Genomic DNA, 18031 nt, shown 5'->3' on the forward strand with positions numbered 1-18031 from the left:
TAAATACTGCACAAAGAATTCTTTAGATATTCCTTTAATAATTTAAAAGACAAAGTATGCACAGCCAAAATATTATAGGCATGTAAATACATGTATTGTGAAATGTGATCTTCACTTAGAAGAAAGTTTTCCTCCTTCTTAGAAGGACACACGTTAGTGAGCCAAAAGTCTTAGCTTGTAGCTGAGCAGCAGACCTGCATCAAGGGAGGGCCTTCTTCTGACCTCTTCATAACCAACATGACATCTGTTAAAAAACACAGTAACATTAAAAACTGTTTAAAAAAGTTTTCTCCCCAACCTTCCACCATGCAGGATAATTTTTGGTTTCTAGAATCTAGTAGAAGTCACTGTAACCACTGTTAAAATGTGTGAATGAAAATGGAAAGAGAGACTAGAAATAAGACTGCCAATATTTAAATGAAACAATGAATTCTGTACTAAGTAAAGAGATCCTGGAAGGAGGAAGAAAAAAGAAACCATGAGTTACTTACCAACACTTCCTTTTCCCATTCGTATTTTCTACACTTCCAAAACTTCGTTTCTGTCTGAGCACTGGAACACAATGATCTCTACTGGACTGTTCGTTTGATTTGACTGTCTGCATACATTTAATTGTTGTAAGAAATTTGGCACATTCTGGAAATCCACATGACCAAGCGAGATCTTCAGCTGTTTGCCCATTCTTATTACATAGGCTGAATTAAAGGAAAAAAGTAAGTTAAATAAAAACTGACAATTGTTTAGCCTTTTTTTTTTATTATCTTCCTAACAAAGGAGCTTTGGCCTCATACAAATGTTGGTTTCACAATAGAAGAGGCAAAGGAAGCACAGAGAAATTCCATTCTTGCTCACTAGTGTATCCTCAGTGGCTAGCACAGAGTCCAGCAGAGTGGACATTCCATTTTGGAAGGAATGAAAGAGTATTCTGTGTTCAATACAACGAATAAGCACCCAAAGGAAGTCAATGAGAACTTTTATAGGATGGATTTCCTAAACCAAAACTAAGATGCAGTACTGCCATGACAGATGAACACAACTGCACCTCTGGACTGCTGAGGATCCATTTTTTACTTATTCAGATTCAATAGTATCAGATATCATTAACAACCTAAGTTAACATTTAAATGATAACTAAATTATCAATTAGGTAAGCATCATTTTTAAAAGTACATGTAATTAAGCTTCAGGACTCTGATTAGTTTAATCCAAGAAAATATAAAATTTGAAGTTAGCGATTTTATACTTACTCGATTTGAGCATCACTGGCTACAAGCAGACTAAGGCATTCCAGGCTTCCAACCTTTGCTGCCTTGTGTAGGGGAGCTTCTCCAAACACATCCTTAGAGAGAAGACAGCACATTTTAGTCTAATCCCAAAACTCCTGATTGTGGAAGTTGGTGGGTGAAGTCTCATTACTAGGGAGGAAGCTACATGAGGAAGCCAGTTAGAACTGTGTTGTACTGGACTGAATTTGTCAATTCAGGTTTTTGTCAGAAAGTTCACTTGGTGTTCTATTAAACACGAAGGTTTCATTAACAAAAACATGTACAGCACAGCCACATATATTAAAATTTAAGTGAATAAAAGCAAAATAGGGTTCTATAGAGGTAAAAAAATTTACAATTTATAATTCACCATACTTTAATATCCAAGGGAAGACGCAGACTACCAAAAGCAAGTTCTGTAGGTAACTATAACGGTTGTACGCATGCCTCACAAATATTGTTTCAGTTGCTACACTGAGACTTTTAATTTGGTAATGTAGCAGTTGTTCCTTCTGAAATAAACTGCAGCCCTGAGTATGCTGTCCAGTTTAGTAGCCAGTAGCCGTACCTAAGGCTAACGAGCACCTGAAATGTCTGAATCAAAAGGTGCTATAAATGTAAAACACACAGCAGACTGAGTAGACATACGGAAAGAAAACGCAGAACATCCATCAGTAATGTTTTATATTGATTACACACTGAAATGATATTTTGGATAAACTGGGTTAAATTATAAAATTAATTTCACGTTTTGTTTTACTTCATTAACGTGGCCACTAGAAAATTTTTAATTACATCCGTGTCTCGCATTATATTTCTATTGCACACCGCTGCCGTAGACATGTTTCTAACAACTGAAACAACTGACTCTTTGGGCGTCTCGGAGATGTCTGTGCGGCTTTGGGGTGGAGGGGAGCCCAGCACACAGCAACAATCAGTTACCTAGTTACCTGTTGGTTGAGGTCAGCGCCCGCTTGCAGTTGCCAGAGAAGAAAGCAAGCGAGACCGCCCCCGGCGGCCAAGTGGACAGGCGACTGCTCGCAGGGATCCGGGGGCGCGTTGACCGAGGCCCCGGCCTCCAGCAGATGCCTCAGACTATCCACCTGCGGGAGGAGAACAGCTCCAGCATCCCTCTCGCCTCCGTCCGATCCTCCACCCTCCCGCAGTTGAAAATCGCTCCCCACTCCAAAACCTTCCACCTCCGAAGCAGCCTGATTCGGCGGCGCCCAGGGGTCAGTCCCCCTCGCTAGGGTTCCCGAGCAGACAAACACCTGGAAGCTTAAGCCTGCGGGACAAAAGGGGCCCGAGTCTCACCTCCGGGTTGCAATCCAGCAACTGCATTTCCCGCCTGAAGCAGAGGACAGGCTTCCTCGGGCGTGCAGGGCGGCGCCCGCTCGCTGCAGACCGGCAGGTAAGAGTGCACCAGCTGCCCAAGTGGGTAAGAATTTAAAGATCGCCCGGCGCAGCGGGCCCGCCCTCGCCGCCGCGCCCCAGCCGCCTAACCCCCAGCGGCCCGGCCTCTCCCCGCCCCGCGGCCGCCGCACGTACACAAACAAGCAGCACGTGCACCCGGGGACCCGGCGAGGCGGGCGGGGAGAGGCGGCGCGGGCCCGCCAGCCGATTGGCCAGCCGGGGAGGCGCCGGGCCCGCCCACCTCGGGGCGGGGCCCCAGTGCGCGTGCGCCGGGGAGGGCGGGGACCGCGGGGGTTGTGCGGCCGCCATAGGGCGCGCTGCGTTTGGCACGTCGCGCCCCGCCGTGCCCAGCCCTTTTGTCCCCACGGAGACGCGGGAGTCGCGGGCGAAGGTTCTGGTTTCTGCTAGCACGCACGTCACCAGGAAACGAGCGAGCCCTCCCGCACCGTCCCCTGTGGAAGCCGCCCCGCCCCCGCCCCTGCCCCCGCCCCCGGCTACGGAGGAAGGAGCGAGAATCCTTTAGGGTCGCCCCGGGCTCGGCCCCTTTCGGGAGAGAGCGGGAGCTGGGGGCGGGGGTGGGAGCGGGGGCGGGGGTGGGGGCGGGGAGTGGGAACCGAGGGGCTAGCTTTTACCGCGGTGCCGGCCACACCGACCCCCGAAATTAAAGAATGTCTCTAAGCAGCCTCTTCCGAGGTTAAAATGCTGCCGTGCCCACATCGGGAGTCCTGTAAAGTCACCCAGCTGTGGTCACGTGTCCCCTTCTGGAGAGGAGTAGAGCACTCCCGGGTTTGTCGCCTCGGGAAGCGTCGAGCGTCCCAGCTGTCAATCTTGAGCTCGCTGAGCCTGGGGGGCGCAGGGGACGGGGACACGTGGGCTCGCCCTCGCCTCTGGCGTGGAGGAAGGACCCCAGCCCGGCACGTCTGCCACCTCCGGGCTCCTCCGGCTGACTGCACCTCCGAGCTGCGCGGGGGACCGGCAGGGCGTGGGGCGAGGGTCCGGGCGTCTCTCCGGTGTAGCTGGAGTGCTTCCTTTCTCTGAAACTTTAGAATCAGGCTTCCTGACTTCAGATCGTAGCCGTTGACCGCATATATAATCTCTCGACTGTCTTTTCCTAAACACTTTTTCAAATTAGCTAAAAAGTAAAGCTCCGGCCATACGTCTTTTCCCCTAAAATCTTCAGTGGTTCTCCTTCTATCTAAGGATACCCTTGAGAGCAGACTGAAAAAGATATGTTTATTATTATGCTTTTAGAGGACAAGTTTATTGTGCTTGTGTTGTGTTTTTTATATTTAAACTATTCACAATACCTTTTTGATATTTAAAGAATGTCAGACGTACGGGAGAACACGTGTCCATATTGCCAAGTTCCCTTTTGTCATGTTTATCAATAGGTAAGCACTCCCTTTTAAAGCATAGAATTAAGCTTCAGGTTTGCACAGAGGTTCATTTTCAGGAACTCCTAACTAATACGGGTATTATCAGAGAAGGAACATTTGTATTGCAGTTAACATATGCGATGGGATACTTGTGTGATGAATGTGTCTCCATATTACATCCTTTTTTCTTTAAAACAAAATTCTCTTCAGCATGAAGTCTGGTAATTATTGTTGACTTTGTTACATGTGGAAATTTCCCAAGGAACAGGAATTTTGGGAGAAGTTGTTAAAGCTCTTCTCCCTTTAATCACTGCACACCGTGTTTCCAAAAAATTCTGTATGTCTCAGCTAGGTATCTGGTTTACTTTTAAAGTAACGGGCCTAAAAGCCTTCTAAAAACTGAGGAAAGCTGAGGGAGGGCAAAAGTACACAGAATAAATACATTTGGGGGACAGTGGCTTACTGGCAAGTAACAAGTTTTTACTGAACATGTAACAAGATCAGTTTTCCAAAGAGGAAGATGGTCTGAGATGCGCGTTCCACAGGCCCTCTTCTAAGCAGTGCTAATTCTACTTACGGTTACGTTGCTGGTAGAAGTGTTTCCAGGAGGACGCCTTTCAGAATAAGCATTTAAAAACAAAAGTTGGATGATGACTAAGTGACTAAAATGAAAGATGGTACGGACTGAGTCTTGAAGGGTAAGAGTTTGCTGGTTAGTCCAGGAAGGGAAGAGTATTTCTAGGAAGTGTAAGGTAGCTCCCAGTGTTGAGAGCACTGTGTGTTTCAGTCTGGTTGCAGTACTGATACATATACGGCGATGGGAAATAAAGTTAAAGACAAAGATTTACAAATGAGAAATTATGTGAAATAACCATTAACGTCTATTCCAATTTATTATAAATTGACATTAATTGAGCACTTACTATTTCCCAAGATTAATACAGATAGGTATTTTTATCTTCTCCATTTTACCGGAAACTGAGGCTCTGAGAGGTTCAGTAACTTGTCTGAGGTCATAGTCTTAAAGGGTGGAGCTGGAACTCAGGCAACTTGACTCCAGAACCTGCATTCCTATCACATCTATTTTAAAGAATTCTGGTCATCTTTGGTAGTTTCAAAGCTACTAAGATTGGCTTCTTTAAAGCAAGATAAATTCCTTAGAGAAAGTTATTACAATCCATAGAAAAACAGCTTTCATTTAACGATGACCGTTAATGTAGCCTTGTTTCTAGATGTGAATCTTCCACAGTGCTTAGCCCAGTGCCTTCGACTTGAGGAGTTCCTCTTGAATAAATGAATGAATATGTGCCAATCGGTGAAAATTATTAAATAAAAGTATTTGGTGGAACCAATAGAGAGGCTAATTGCATCTATTTCCCATTTGCCTTTATTGACCATAAAGATGACTGGAAAACATTCTCCAAATGCATAGCATTGAAAGGAGGAGTAATTGGGAATACCTACTAATCCCCAATTATCACTATTATAGGACACTTAATTAAATTTTATACATTTAGTAATCCCATAGAAAACTCTGGCTCGAAAGCAAGTGAAGGAATATAAAGTAAAACTAGAAATCTCAAAAGTTGGCTTGGTTTCACGTATATTACATAAATCTCTTGAGAACATCATAACTGCAAAATATATTCAAGTAATATTCAAACATATCTGAATATGATGTCTCAATTGTTAATTGCCAGTCAGGTGTCCACCTTATATTAATGTTGACCAGATTCCACTGAGCCTTAATAGTAACTGTTTTTATTAATTATTAATAATGATGTATGGCAACTATATTTCTATAGCTCATACAATGAAGATGATGTATCACTCCAAATAAGAAAATGTTTTAAAGACAAGGTGATAGCCAGATCTGGAATTTCAATAAATGGTCTTTGGTTTTAAACAGGTTTTTTAAACATCTACAGATTGAAAAAGGACTTAAACTAATCAAATATAATTCTGGCCCTCACTGGCATTGGCAGTCAGGAAATCCACGATCCCAGTATGATTGTAAAAGCAAAAGGATTTCCCAAAAAGAAATTCTTCTTGCTGCTTCATACCTAAACTCTTCCAGCCTTGATTACTCAGACTTCTTGGGAAAGGTGATAAATTGTATAGTTATTCTAAACCGCTGCTGCACCAGGATATTGTGGCACAAAAAAATAGATGATTCATGATAGGTGGGTAGGTGGATGGAGGGATGGATAGGTGATAGGTTAAGTATATTCATCCTCTTTTAATGACATTTAATTCCTAAGAGCCTCTAGTCTCAAGGGCTCCAATAGTCTCAACGGTAACATATATTTAAGTGTCTACTTCCTCACTGTTTTGAAAAAATCTTGGAAAACTTGGAGGGTGTTTGTTTTCTCATTTCCTCTCCGGGTCATGTCTTCCTTTCGGTGCAATGTTGTAGAAATTACAGATGATGAATTTATAAAATTGAATGAAGTAGGAAAAAGGATGGAAAGTTAGTCCTTAAAGTTAAACTTTTAGATGAGGTTGCCTGGGTTTCTCATTATTGGAAAGGGAAGTTATAAACAAGTAGAGAAGGCTAGAATGAGCATATGGTACTGGATTCGTCAAAGACATCATATGAGCTGATAGCTTAACATAGACACAGATGGATACATACAGAAATAGTCATATCTTGGTGAATACATGGGATAGTGTGCATACATCTAGCTCTGCCTGCTGTGAGAGGCCTAGAAACGGTGACACCTTGGTAGCAATGAACACACCCAGCTCTCAATCTTGGTTTTTAATACCATCCTCCAATAGCTGAAACCCGGGCTCCTGGAGAAATTGCTGATTCTAGGGCTGAGGCAGGGAAAATACACGATGAGCCTGGAGCATCTTTAGTGCCAGAAAGTAGGGAAATGCTCCAAAAACAAAAGGATGGGTGCATGTGAAAGGGACAGAGCAGTGAACCTAAAAGAGTTCCCAATGGCCCAACAACGTTGGATTATAATTCTATAAAATAGATTTCCATGAGTCCATACTGATATAAATGATTGAATAAATAAATGAGAGAGAAAAGGCTTTTCCTTACAAAAGAATTCCAAACACGTGTTAGATACTCCCCTCTCCAGGAAGTGGAGCTTAACCTCAGCCCACCCTGCCCTCTTGAGTGTGGGCTACCCATAATGACTTGCTTCCAAAGAGTAGAGTCTGGGAAGGGGGAAACAAAGGTAACTTTACAGTGGAGAAACCTGTCACACACTCCCTGGGCCAGGTAACTGTTATCATCAGTGACAGATCGTGTTGATAGCGTGCCCTCCGATAAGACGTGGTGAGAAGGGGGCTTCACCTCTGTGATATTCTTCCCTGAAGCCCATCACCCAAGTCCATCCATGAGCAAATCATCAGATAAACCCAGATCGGGGGACCTTCCACAGGATTTCTGGCCAGGACTCCTCACAGCTGTCAAGGTCTGAAAACAAGGAAAACCTGAGAAACTGTCACAGACCAGAGGTAGCTAAGGAGACAGGATGACTAAAGGTCGTGTGGTGACCTGGGTGGGATCCTGGAACAGAAAGAGGACATTAGTGGAAAAACTAGTGAAATCCGGATACAGTGTAGGGTTCAGGTAATGGTAATGCACCAACTTTGGTTTCTTGGTTGTGACTAATATACCAAAATAATGTAATGTTAACAACAGGGGAAACTGGGTGAAGGAATTCTCTGTACTATCTTTGCAATTTTCCTATAAATCTCAAGTTATTCTAAAATGTAAAATTTATTTTAAAAAAGAGAACTTGAGGCAACTTAAAACAAGTGGTGCCATGTCCACACCCGGGATCCAAACCCGTGAACCCTAGGCCACCAAAGCGGAACGTGTGAACTTAACCACTGGGCCACTGGGCCGGCCCCTGAAGCTAGTTTTAATCAGACAAGGAACAAAAAATCTCACAAAGTTCTCACAACCAATCCCTACTTAACTTTTTGTTCTGATTAACCAGTAAACTCAGTTCCTCTGTAAAACATATTCCCCATTGCACTGACCACTGGGAGGTCTTGTCAGGCTGTTCTCTAGAATGCTCGCTTACTTGGGCTTACATCAGTTTGAATTTTTTCCCACACCTATAAGGATTATTATAATATGTAATATAATTAAATATTATATAACTGGTGAAATATGAGTGAGAAGTGAGAGCTGTAATTTTTAACAAAACTAAATCAAATGCTTTCAAAATCCTCAAGTCGCTAAGAAAAATGCTTTCAAAGTAGGCAAGGATGACCCAACTGTGAAAGATGGGGAGAGAGAGTTCCACACTCAGACTGTTTCATTTTTAAATTCATACTCCATTTTAAAGAAACGTAGTCTGAAATTTGTATGCATATGGTTTATGCAAGAAAGACAACTCTAAACTCTCACGTTCAACCTCATTTAAAGAAATAGCTTCTGATCCTACATGAAAAGCTTGGGAAATAACTATATATTTACATGTTTTAAGTTAAAATGTATATGGTATGTTTCTATACTCTTATTAATTTCCACTGATTCTTTTTTAACTGACCGACTATAAGTCCCAGTAATACCAGATAAGAGAGCTCCCAGTGTATCTATTGTGCAACCTATTTCTTTCTTTAAGGAATATAAGGACAGTAGCTGGATATATAGTGTACCTTCAGGAAACGCATGCATTCTGCTTCTTTCTGTAAGCCATAGCTACTTGATAGATTTGACATATAATTTATCTAGTGTAGAAAGTTGAAACTCACCTTCTTATGGTAACTCAAGTTTGCCAAAATTTGTTACCATCCTACTCAAATTAATCTTTGTCCCCAAGAGGAGAAAAAATAGAGATAAAATGTTGATTTTACTAATAAAATAATAATTAAAACAAATGAATAACAGTGTAATGTATGATGTTAAGTTCTACTCAAACATATATCTGATATTCTATATTTTCCAGCTACTTTAAATAATGTGCATTTTTTAATAAAACACTGAATTTCAAAACTTTGACAGTTTCCCCAATCATTTAATAAATCATTACTATCCACTTATCTTATGCAGCTACAATTGATAATATAAATTTCTTACATGCTTAATCTTTTTTAAGAACTGAGTTACCAAAATACTTTGAGAGTTCCTTGTGAAAGTGTCATTAAGCACAGAAGTTACCTAGATCAATAGTGATATTTAGGATTTCATGAAATCTTCTCTCTTACCTAATGGAACTGAGAAATGGGTGTGCGATGACATTACTGTCTGTTACCTATAAGTTGTCTAAGAACATGGAGTGGAAACAAGCAGCCTTGTGGGTCTGCCTATGATTATTTCATAAAAGTTTGGGACCAGCTCAGTGGCATAGTGTTCGCACACTCCACTTCAGCCATCTGGGGTTCACTGGTTCAGATCCTGGGTGTGGACCTACACATCGCTCATCAAGCCATGCTGTGGCAGCATCGGACACAGAAGAACTAGACTGACTTACAACTAGGATATACAACTGTGTCGTGGAGCTTTGGGGAGAAAAGAAAAATAGGAAGATTGGCAACAGATGTTAGTTCAGGGCCAATCTTCCTCACCAAAAAAAGGTTGCCTTAAAAAAAAATTAAAAATTTTAGAAATTAAAAAAAATAAAAGGTTAACCCAGTTTTTCTGTTTGGTGTGGCTTTCATAGTCATTAGGACAGGAGGTCAACTTAAATTTGTGTTGTTACAGATTTTTGTCACTTCCTCTTCTGATTCTGTTTCTTTTCCCAAATGTCACCACAATTTGAGAGTGATGAGCAATTGAAGCATTTACTCAAGTATTTTACTCCCTGGCCCCTAGAAGTAAATCATTCCAGAGTGTGATTGTAAGTACAAAAGCATCAGCTCTTCTGTACAAATAAGCTTCTGTAAATCCAGAAAATAAATATACAGTCACTCAATAACACTCATATTCATTTCTCTTTGGATGTTGAGTGAATCCCCACAGGAAAGGTCCTGGTAGCCCAAACTGGGCAAAAAGACATTTCCACACAGTGGGAACAGGACAGACGAGGCAGGCAAATCCCACGTCCTGGCATTAAGATTTTGAACAAATCAGGGTTTCCGAGCCTATTTTATTTGCTTACAGAATACATGCTAAGTTGGAGAAAAATGAAATAAAAAACAACTAAGCGGTCCCATCCAGTGCCCCCCACAGTTTCTTGGGCAGTGAGAGACAGCCTGTCTTTTCTTGTACTTCTTTTTTCTCCTTTCACAGCATGACATTGTAAATTTACCACACCCAAAAGGAAGTGCATGGGGAAAAGCACTTTTGTTTTAAATAAACAGACCTAGCTGGAAGGGAAAAAAATCAAGAAAGAAAAAATAGAAAGCCACTGCCTGATTCAGTATTGTCTTTTGAGATCTCAGCAATAATTATAATATTCTTTCCTAAGTTTCCATCATATATGTAGAGATTATGCTTCTGGTTAATGTATGAACACTACATTTTTTTTCACTACCATTAGACAACAGTAACGAAAGGAACAATAAACACAGCCCTTTGCACTTCTGCCCAGGATGCTGATTTAACCCTATTTTCATGAGCACCAGTAACTTTGTTCATTATGTCAGGAACTTCAGTGTTGAACCTCAGTTTTAGAAGAACTTTAAATAGTTATTCGTTATTTCAGTATTGGATTAGGCCAACCAATAAAAGTGCCAAAGGGGCCAATTAGAAACATCAGCAAATATGATTATATTAATAATAAAAAATAACAGAAACTTGGCCAAAAGTTACATGGAACGTGTAGACTTGTATTTTTACAACATAGTCAAGGGTACTGTGTCAGGACTAGGACTCAGCATATAGTTGTCCTCATGGCTAAGTTCACTGCAGCGAAAGGATACACGACAAGATCAGCAAGCAGAAAAGACACAGGTGGAGTCTGGAGAAATCTGTGCACAGGCTTATCGTTCTCTCTCTTCCATGAAGAAACACACCAGTGTGCTCCTTTCTCCAGGAGTGAAGAATGCAGGAACATGTGTGCGATGTTTCTGCCAAAGGAAGCCCATTACAGACTGAGCATCCAACGTTTTTATTGGGTACTGGTCATGTTGGTTTCCTCTGCCTGGCAACTACTAAAATACAGATTTCCCAGAGGAAAGCAGGTATTCAGCACACATCACATTGTTTGTACACACAATCTAAGCTCTAGTCTTATCAGGTGGGGACAGCTTAAATGTCAACTTCCCAGAAGCCAGCCAAGGACCAACCTTGCCAGCATGCCGTTCCCAAGATGGCAGCCTCAGGCCAGCTTTGCTAACTCTTCTCTGCACAGGTACGCGAGAACAACCCATAAAAGACACTAACATACTTAAACTCATTTTGCAGCAGTTTTACATTTAAATTACCTTTAGCTATTCCATAAAAAATTTACAAACATTTTTAGAGAATTGTATCACATGCCAAAGGTTTATATTTGTATGTAAAAAAGTAAAAAAGGAGGGATAATTTAGTAAGAATTATTATTTAGGAGGTTTTTGTGCAAACATCCAAATTTTTATGTGAATAAAATATCAAGCCAGCCCAGATGTGCATACTGTGTTGAGTGTATGATCAACACAGAGAGAAGCAAAAGGCACTTTCTTCTGGGATACCCTGGTGCAAAAGCTCCAAAGATCCTCCAAGGATGGAAGGTGGTTTTGCCAAAATCCAAACAGGCTGTTTGGATGTGGTTGGAGAAGTTTTTTTTTTTAATATCTGTGATTTGTTGAAGCAGCCCTATGCATGATTCTCAGATCTTTCTATTTCCATTTGCCTTGGAGCTAACAAGAGGATGTCGTTTTGCATGTCTCCAGGCCACAGAGGCCCCTCCACCCGAAGGTTCTGTGTGCTCCCAGCATTAGGCCTTTCCTCCAGCTTCACCAAGGACGGCAGGGCTTAGTCACTTTCCATTGTGGCAACTTTTCATACAAGCCTTCCTTCTCCTCCTCGCCGTCTTGAGCCCAGCTACTATCTCACTAGATCTTTTTTCACTTTGTCCCTCTTTGTCTAAGTGTACCTTTCAGCTTGTTTACGTGCAGGCTGTTCATATCTGAGACAAGCCGCACCTCTAGCATGGCTGAGGCTCAGGTGTGTTCTCCGCAGCCCCCATAGCCTGCCTCCTCTCCCAGGTGCCCACCAGATCTCCTGATACCTTACTGACCACATTTGATAGTCAGATTTGTGCCCGTTGATCAGTATTATCCATTTAACATCATCTGTAATCTTTTACCAGAGAAGGAGGGTGAGGAAAGTCTAGTCCCCACGTTCTTTCTCATTTCTGAAGCCAAGTTCCCAAATGAAATGAAACCACTTTTTGCTTGATGAGGTCTGTGCATAATGGTAGATATTCTCTATTTCAGTATATAAAGGCCACCTTTACCTAAAAAAATTATGCCTAAAATTAAAATGATTTTTTAACATGTTAGTTGTACCATTAAAATACCTGCAAATTTAATCTAAATAGTTACCTATTTTACCTGTTACAGACAATACACAAATAGAAGTTGTAAATACAAACTCCTTTGTATTTATCACTAAAAGTTTCCTTTCTAAAACTTTCTTAAAGTTGCCTTTAATTTAATACATTTGATTTACCACTTAAAGTAGAAATTCATTTTTAAGTATCCCTAAATAAGTTTTTTCCTTTACAATTAGATTGTTCAGAACACAAGTTTAAAGGCCAAACTTGCCTGTAAAAGATTTAATACACATACTTCAAAACAGAACTACCCAGTTAAAAGTACAACAGTGATGGAGGGATAATCGTCTTTTCAACAAATGGTGCTGGGACAACTGGGTATCCGCACGCAAAATAATTCATTTGGACCCCTCTCTCACACTGTATACAAAAAATAACTCAAAATGGACCAAAAACCTAAATGTAAGAGCTAAAACTATAAAACTCTTAGAAGAAAACAGAAGTAAATCTTTGTGACTTTGGATTAGGCAATGGTTTTTCTTAGACATGACACCTAAACCACAAACAAGAAAAGGAAAAATAGAAAAGTTGAACTTCAGTTCCTATAACACAATAGCAAAAGAAAGAAAGAACCCAATTAAAAAATGGGCAAAGGACCTGAATGGACATTTCTCCAAATAAGGCTGACATCTGGCCGAAAGGTATGTGGTGATGGTTTCATGGGTGTATATTTATCTCCAACCTCATCAAGTTGTATACATTAATTATGTACAGCTTTTCAATCACACCTCAACAAAGTGTTTTTTTAAAAAGAAACAAATCAGAATAAAACATTTGAGAATATTTTTTAAAAAAATGGACTTCATCAAAATAAAAAAATGGAGGGGTCAAAGAAACTATCAAGAAAGTGAAAAGACTCTACAGAATGGGAGAAAACATTTGCAAACTATATACCTGATAAGAATCTAGTAGTCAGAATATATAGAGAACTCTTACAACTCAACAATAAAAAGACAAATAACCCAACTACAAGATAGGCAAAGGATTTGAATAGCCATTTCTCCAAAGGAAAAAAAACCCAAATGGCCAATAAGCACATGAAGAGATGCTCAACATCATTTTTCATTAAGGAAATGCAAATCAAAACCATGAGATACCATTTCACATCCACTAGGATGGCTATTATCATAAAGATGATCAAGGGGCTGGCCGGGTGGCCCAGTGCTTAAGATCGCACATTCTGCTTCGGCAGCCCGGGGTTCCCGGTTCAGAGCCCGGGTGCGGACTATGCACCACTTATCAAGCCACGTTGTGGCAGGCATCCCACATATATAAAGCAGAGGAAGATGGGCAAGGATGTTAGGTCAGGGCTAATCTTCCTCAAAAAAAAAAAAAGTTAAAAAGAACAACAAGATGGGTGTGGGTGGGGACGTGGAACCCTTGTGTGTTGCCGATGGAAGGTACAATGGCACAGCCACTTTGAAAAACAGTTTGGCAATTTCTCAAAATCTTAAACATAGAATTACCACATGACCCAGCAATTCCACTCCTAGGCATATACCCAAGAGAACTGAAAACCTATGTCCACAAAAACACTAGTACATGAAAACTACCAGCATTATTCATCATCACCAAAAGCTGGAAACAACCCAAATGTCTTTCAAATGATGAACAGATTTTTTTTAATGTGGTGTATTCATATAATGAAATATTATTCAGCCATTAAAAGGAATGCCATACCGATACATATGAAAACATGCATGAACCTTATAAACGTTATGCTAAGTGAAAGAAGCCAGACACAAAAGGCCACATATTGTATGCTTCCATCTATATGGAATATCCAGAATAGGAAATCCATAAAGACAGAAAGTAGGTTAGTGATTGTCAGGAGCTGAAGGGAAGGAAAGAATGGGGAGTGACTGCTAATGTCTACAGGGTTTCTATGGGAGTGATGAAAATGTTCTGGAATTAGATATTGGTGATGTTGCACAATCTTGTGCAATTAACACTCAGAGCAGCTGCAGATGGCACAGTAACTAGTAAAGAGCCTCTAGAAGGGGCAGCATCAATGCCCACGACTCCTGTCCTTCCCTTTAAAAGCGTAGATTTCTTTCAGATTTTATATCAATTAATTTCTATTATAGAATTTTCTAAATTCACTGCCTGTTATGCAAACAATTGTCACGTTTCAAATGATGATTCTATATCTAATCCCAAGATTTGGCAGAAATAAAGACACACTCTTGCTTTTTAAAATGTTCTCTTAGTTCTCATTTTCTGAAATTAGAAAGTACTACATTTTGTTTTAGCCTCTTATAGGATTCCTGCTATTTAAGAAAATCACATTAGCTTTGCTTTGTGGAGAACAGTGGAGAATAATGATGAAGTGCACAGGTGCTAGGGCCATCCCAGCGGGACCACCTCCTAGCCCTGTGACCTGAGGCAAGTTACTTCACTTCCTCACTGTGACTCAGTTTCCTTATACGTTAAATGAGCCCCATAATAGCCCCCATTTCATAAAGTTTTGTAGGAGTTAGTGCCTGTAAAGCGCTTAGAACAAAGAAAATATCTGGCATTTAGTAAAAGCTCAATAAGTCTTCGTTTTCTAGACTTTCTTCAAGTCTTTTAAGCCACAGCAACAAAAACCATGTGCAGCATTGTAAGCACAGAATGCAACTAGAGTTTAAAGAAGGTATTGTTTTCTCATTTTTTCATTCCCAATGACCTTCCTGAATATGGCAAGTTTTTCCTTAGCCTTTTCGGATACAGCAGCACACTGGGTTAATGTCTTCAGTGAAATAAACACTTCTCTAGCCAGTTTCTGAGTCAACTGATCGTGCTATCTACATCATCCTATTTGGATTGCTTTACTTCTAAATACTTTACGAAACATGCTTCACCCGAAAGCTCACTGGAAACTTTTATATTCACTAAAGCAACCATAAGATTTTGGGAATCATATAATCGAAGAATTTTACATATATAGGACAGACATTTTGAAATCCTCTAGTTCAAACTAAGTATAGTCCAAACTGCAGATAAGGCAATTGACTATCTTAAAAAGATTAAATGACTTCCAAAAATCAGATACTTCAGTGATTTTTTTCCCCCTAATATACTGAATTATCTCCCTTTTCTACACTTCATGTTCATTAATGAAACAATTTACTGTCCGAATTAGTATCATCTAATTGTATAAATGCAGCTTGCCAATCACACTAAAGGTCTCTTGAATTCTTCTCTTCACCACCAATCAGGAACCTTTGCTGGAAGCTGGTTCCTGATTGGTGAAAGGCCCTGTAACAGTAGAATGCCAAGGAGTAAACAAAAACACATAGCAACAACTGAGTTTGCTGTCTCACTACCCTCAGCCTAGGCCAACCTGGACTCCTTCATCCCAAATGAGGTGGCCTCCACATTTTATATGAAGGCTCTGATTTTCCATTCAACTGTGATCCATCTTACAACATGGCAATCCAATACAGATGGGAAGATAAAACTGAACAACACAGCTAAAATAAAGTGTATTCCCAGGTAAAATAGACACATGCTTTAATTTGAAATGGATTAGTCTGATGAGCATCAGTTACAAGGCAACAGGAAGGTACTTGTGCACAGGAACCGCATCTATGGGCAGTGGCACCAGTTCCTACTAGTGCTACCAGCTGTGGCTAGGTAACACGACCCATTGCAGCATTGGATCTCATCGCCAGAGAGGACTTGCCAACAGCTCTCACCATTAATCCCAATGCTGTGGAAACAGCCATGGAGGATGGCTGTGCTTCAAATAGTTATGGAGGGTCCTGGTTTCCTAAGAAAGAACATTCACATCCCAGAGCTGACGGTTTGGTGTCCTATCCCTAGGCAATACGGGGAGGTTGCTTTTTCTAAGGACTGCCACGTGGGAATGGAGTCTCTTTTTGCATTTTTCTGGAGGAAGATATTTCTACCATCTTATTTTTCATTCTTGTTTACAGAATACACCTTGTGGAAACAGGATGAAGTTGACCAGTGAAAACTTGCCCAAGAACCCCTTTTATACCTCCCTGTCCCAGTATGCTGCTAAGAACCCAAAATTCTTCCAGTGGAGAAAGGAAAAGACTGGTACAAATTCTGACAGTACTTTCACTAACAGTTAATTTCATACCCCAGAGCAAAAGAAACAAGCAGTATGACTCTTACTGCTTCAAAGAAGTGGTGAACTTCACAGTCCTATCTATCTTTTCTCTAAGAATCTGTGAAATTGCTACCTAACTTACTTGGTAGCAAATTAGCAGGGAGCAGTCTCATAATTAGATCCTGACTCTACTCTCAGGACTTTAGGACACCCTTCTGGAAAAGAGAAGCCAGATGTCACTTCTATTAAGAGAACAATGCCATGTTTTACTTGAAACTGGCATTTAAAGATACCATTTTTTTCTATAGAATTAAAAAAATTAAATTGGGGATGGTTAGCTCATTTGGTTAGAGTAGTTCTAATTAAGGCTCAGATTAAGAATTTCACTCACTCACAGGACAGCCTTGCACACAGACTCCATTGCTAGAACTCTGCCTGGTGGTGAACAGCATTAGTTTGAATGCCATTCAATAAATATTCCTTGATTATACAAGCACGATTTTAGGTATTGTGATAACGGGTTGGGGTTTTTTTTCTGTTTTTCCTTTTTTTTTTTTAGGTAACACTTTTTCCTTGAGCTAAGGAGGCCAGTTTTAGGAAGAACTAGGAAGGGAACTGGTATTAACAGTGTCAGATGAACTCTATATAGTTTATTACTTCAAGAGAGAAAACTCACATCATACGGTTGAAGATGGAATTCTTTTCCTTTCTTTAATCAGATCATTACAGCCATGCTAATTTGGTGGATAGAGCATTGCAACTCTTGAAGGAAAGAATAAGAAGAGGGGACGCTATGGCCTATTTCCTACGAGGTCAACTATATTTTGAAGAGGTATAATGTTTTTGTTTCTTTGTTTTCATTTCCCATAATGCTGTTGTTGGATCCTCATAGCAAAATTTCCTGTAGAGTTGCTTACAGTGTTATATCAGGGAAATTCTGTCACTTTCCATATATTGTGGGTGTGGCTTTAAGTATGATACACTGGTAGCAGCTTAAGGAGATACCTGACCTTGCTCCATAAAAGTCATTCTAATGATGTCATTTATAGGAGTCATTTTGGTACAAAATTCATTTTATACTATAAATTAAAAGTCTACTTTTTATATTTTTGCCCAAAATATTGAATATCATTTATAAAATATTGTCATATTAATAACAATTGCAGACCTTGATTCTTATCTAGTACTTAAAGGTAGTTTTACATGTTCCTCTGTAGAATGAGGAGGGAGCTGTCCTCTTCTCCATGTTGTACTGAGGCACCTGTGAGGTAGGTCAAGGAGGAACCGTGCGAACCATCACTCCAACTTCAGTAACGTAGCCTCGAGTCTTCAGTGAACCCCAGGGGAAGATGTGAAAAGGGACCACCCTGTCCCCAGACCCTCACCATCCACTGACTATTTGGGCATCTATTCACCTATACCCCGCTAACTCTCTAATCTTTTGATGGCTCCTTCATTCATTCTGGC

At 40.6% G+C, this 18031-nt stretch overlaps 3 protein-coding genes across 17 annotated transcripts in view; 1 reads left to right on the forward strand and 2 right to left on the reverse strand.

Annotated features, from left to right (window-relative positions):
* Window positions 1-18: 18 nt before the first annotated feature.
* Window positions 19-2813, reverse strand: ANKRD37 (ankyrin repeat domain 37). The gene is made up of 5 exons (XM_008536176.2): window positions 2580-2813; window positions 2216-2368; window positions 1248-1339; window positions 492-695; window positions 19-244 (listed from the first exon to the last, which is right to left on the reverse strand). Coding segments are annotated over exons 1-5 (477 nt in total). The 5' UTR covers window positions 2607-2813; the 3' UTR covers window positions 19-243.
* Window positions 2251-18031, forward strand: part of LRP2BP (LRP2 binding protein) — a 41999-nt gene continuing 26218 nt past the window's right edge. For 3 of the 14 annotated variants that reach the window (XR_011534397.1, XM_070599052.1, XM_070599053.1), the window contains exons 1-3: window positions 15774-15981; window positions 16425-16551; window positions 17284-17396. Coding sequence is in view for 9 of the 14 variants with exons in the window: in XM_070599052.1 (XP_070455153.1) it covers window positions 16446-16551; window positions 17284-17396 (219 nt within the window). In the remaining 5 variants the exon portion in view is untranslated. Of the gene's footprint in view, window positions 2677-15751; window positions 15982-16424; window positions 16552-17283; window positions 17397-18031 lie in introns of those variants that run through there. The other 11 variants (XM_070599054.1, XM_070599056.1, XR_011534398.1 and 8 more) reach the window with 9 other exon arrangements.
* Window positions 10716-18031, reverse strand: part of SNX25 (sorting nexin 25) — a 165452-nt gene continuing 158136 nt past the window's right edge. For both annotated transcript variants that reach the window (XM_070599045.1, XM_070599042.1), the window contains one exon: window positions 10716-11035. In XM_070599045.1, coding sequence (XP_070455146.1) covers window positions 10949-11035 — 87 coding nt within the window. In that variant the 3' untranslated portion in view covers window positions 10716-10948. The remainder of the gene's footprint in view (window positions 11036-18031) is intronic.

Source organism: Equus przewalskii, chromosome 28 (genome assembly GCF_037783145.1).
Source record: "Equus przewalskii isolate Varuska chromosome 28, EquPr2, whole genome shotgun sequence".
Taxonomy (NCBI): domain Eukaryota; kingdom Metazoa; phylum Chordata; class Mammalia; order Perissodactyla; family Equidae; genus Equus; species Equus przewalskii.

Excerpts from the sequence above, each read along its gene's own strand:
- ANKRD37 (XM_008536176.2), bottom strand. The coding sequence starts at position 2,606 with ATGCAGTTGCTGGATTGCAACCCGGAG. Across the intron at positions 2,369-2,579 it reads TGCTGGATTGCAACCCGGAG|GTGGATAGTCTGAGGCATCT; the intron begins GTGAGACTCGGG and ends CTCCTCCCGCAG. Across the intron at positions 1,340-2,215 it reads GCGCTGACCTCAACCAACAG|GATGTGTTTGGAGAAGCTCC; the intron begins GTAACTAGGTAA and ends CTTCTCTCTAAG.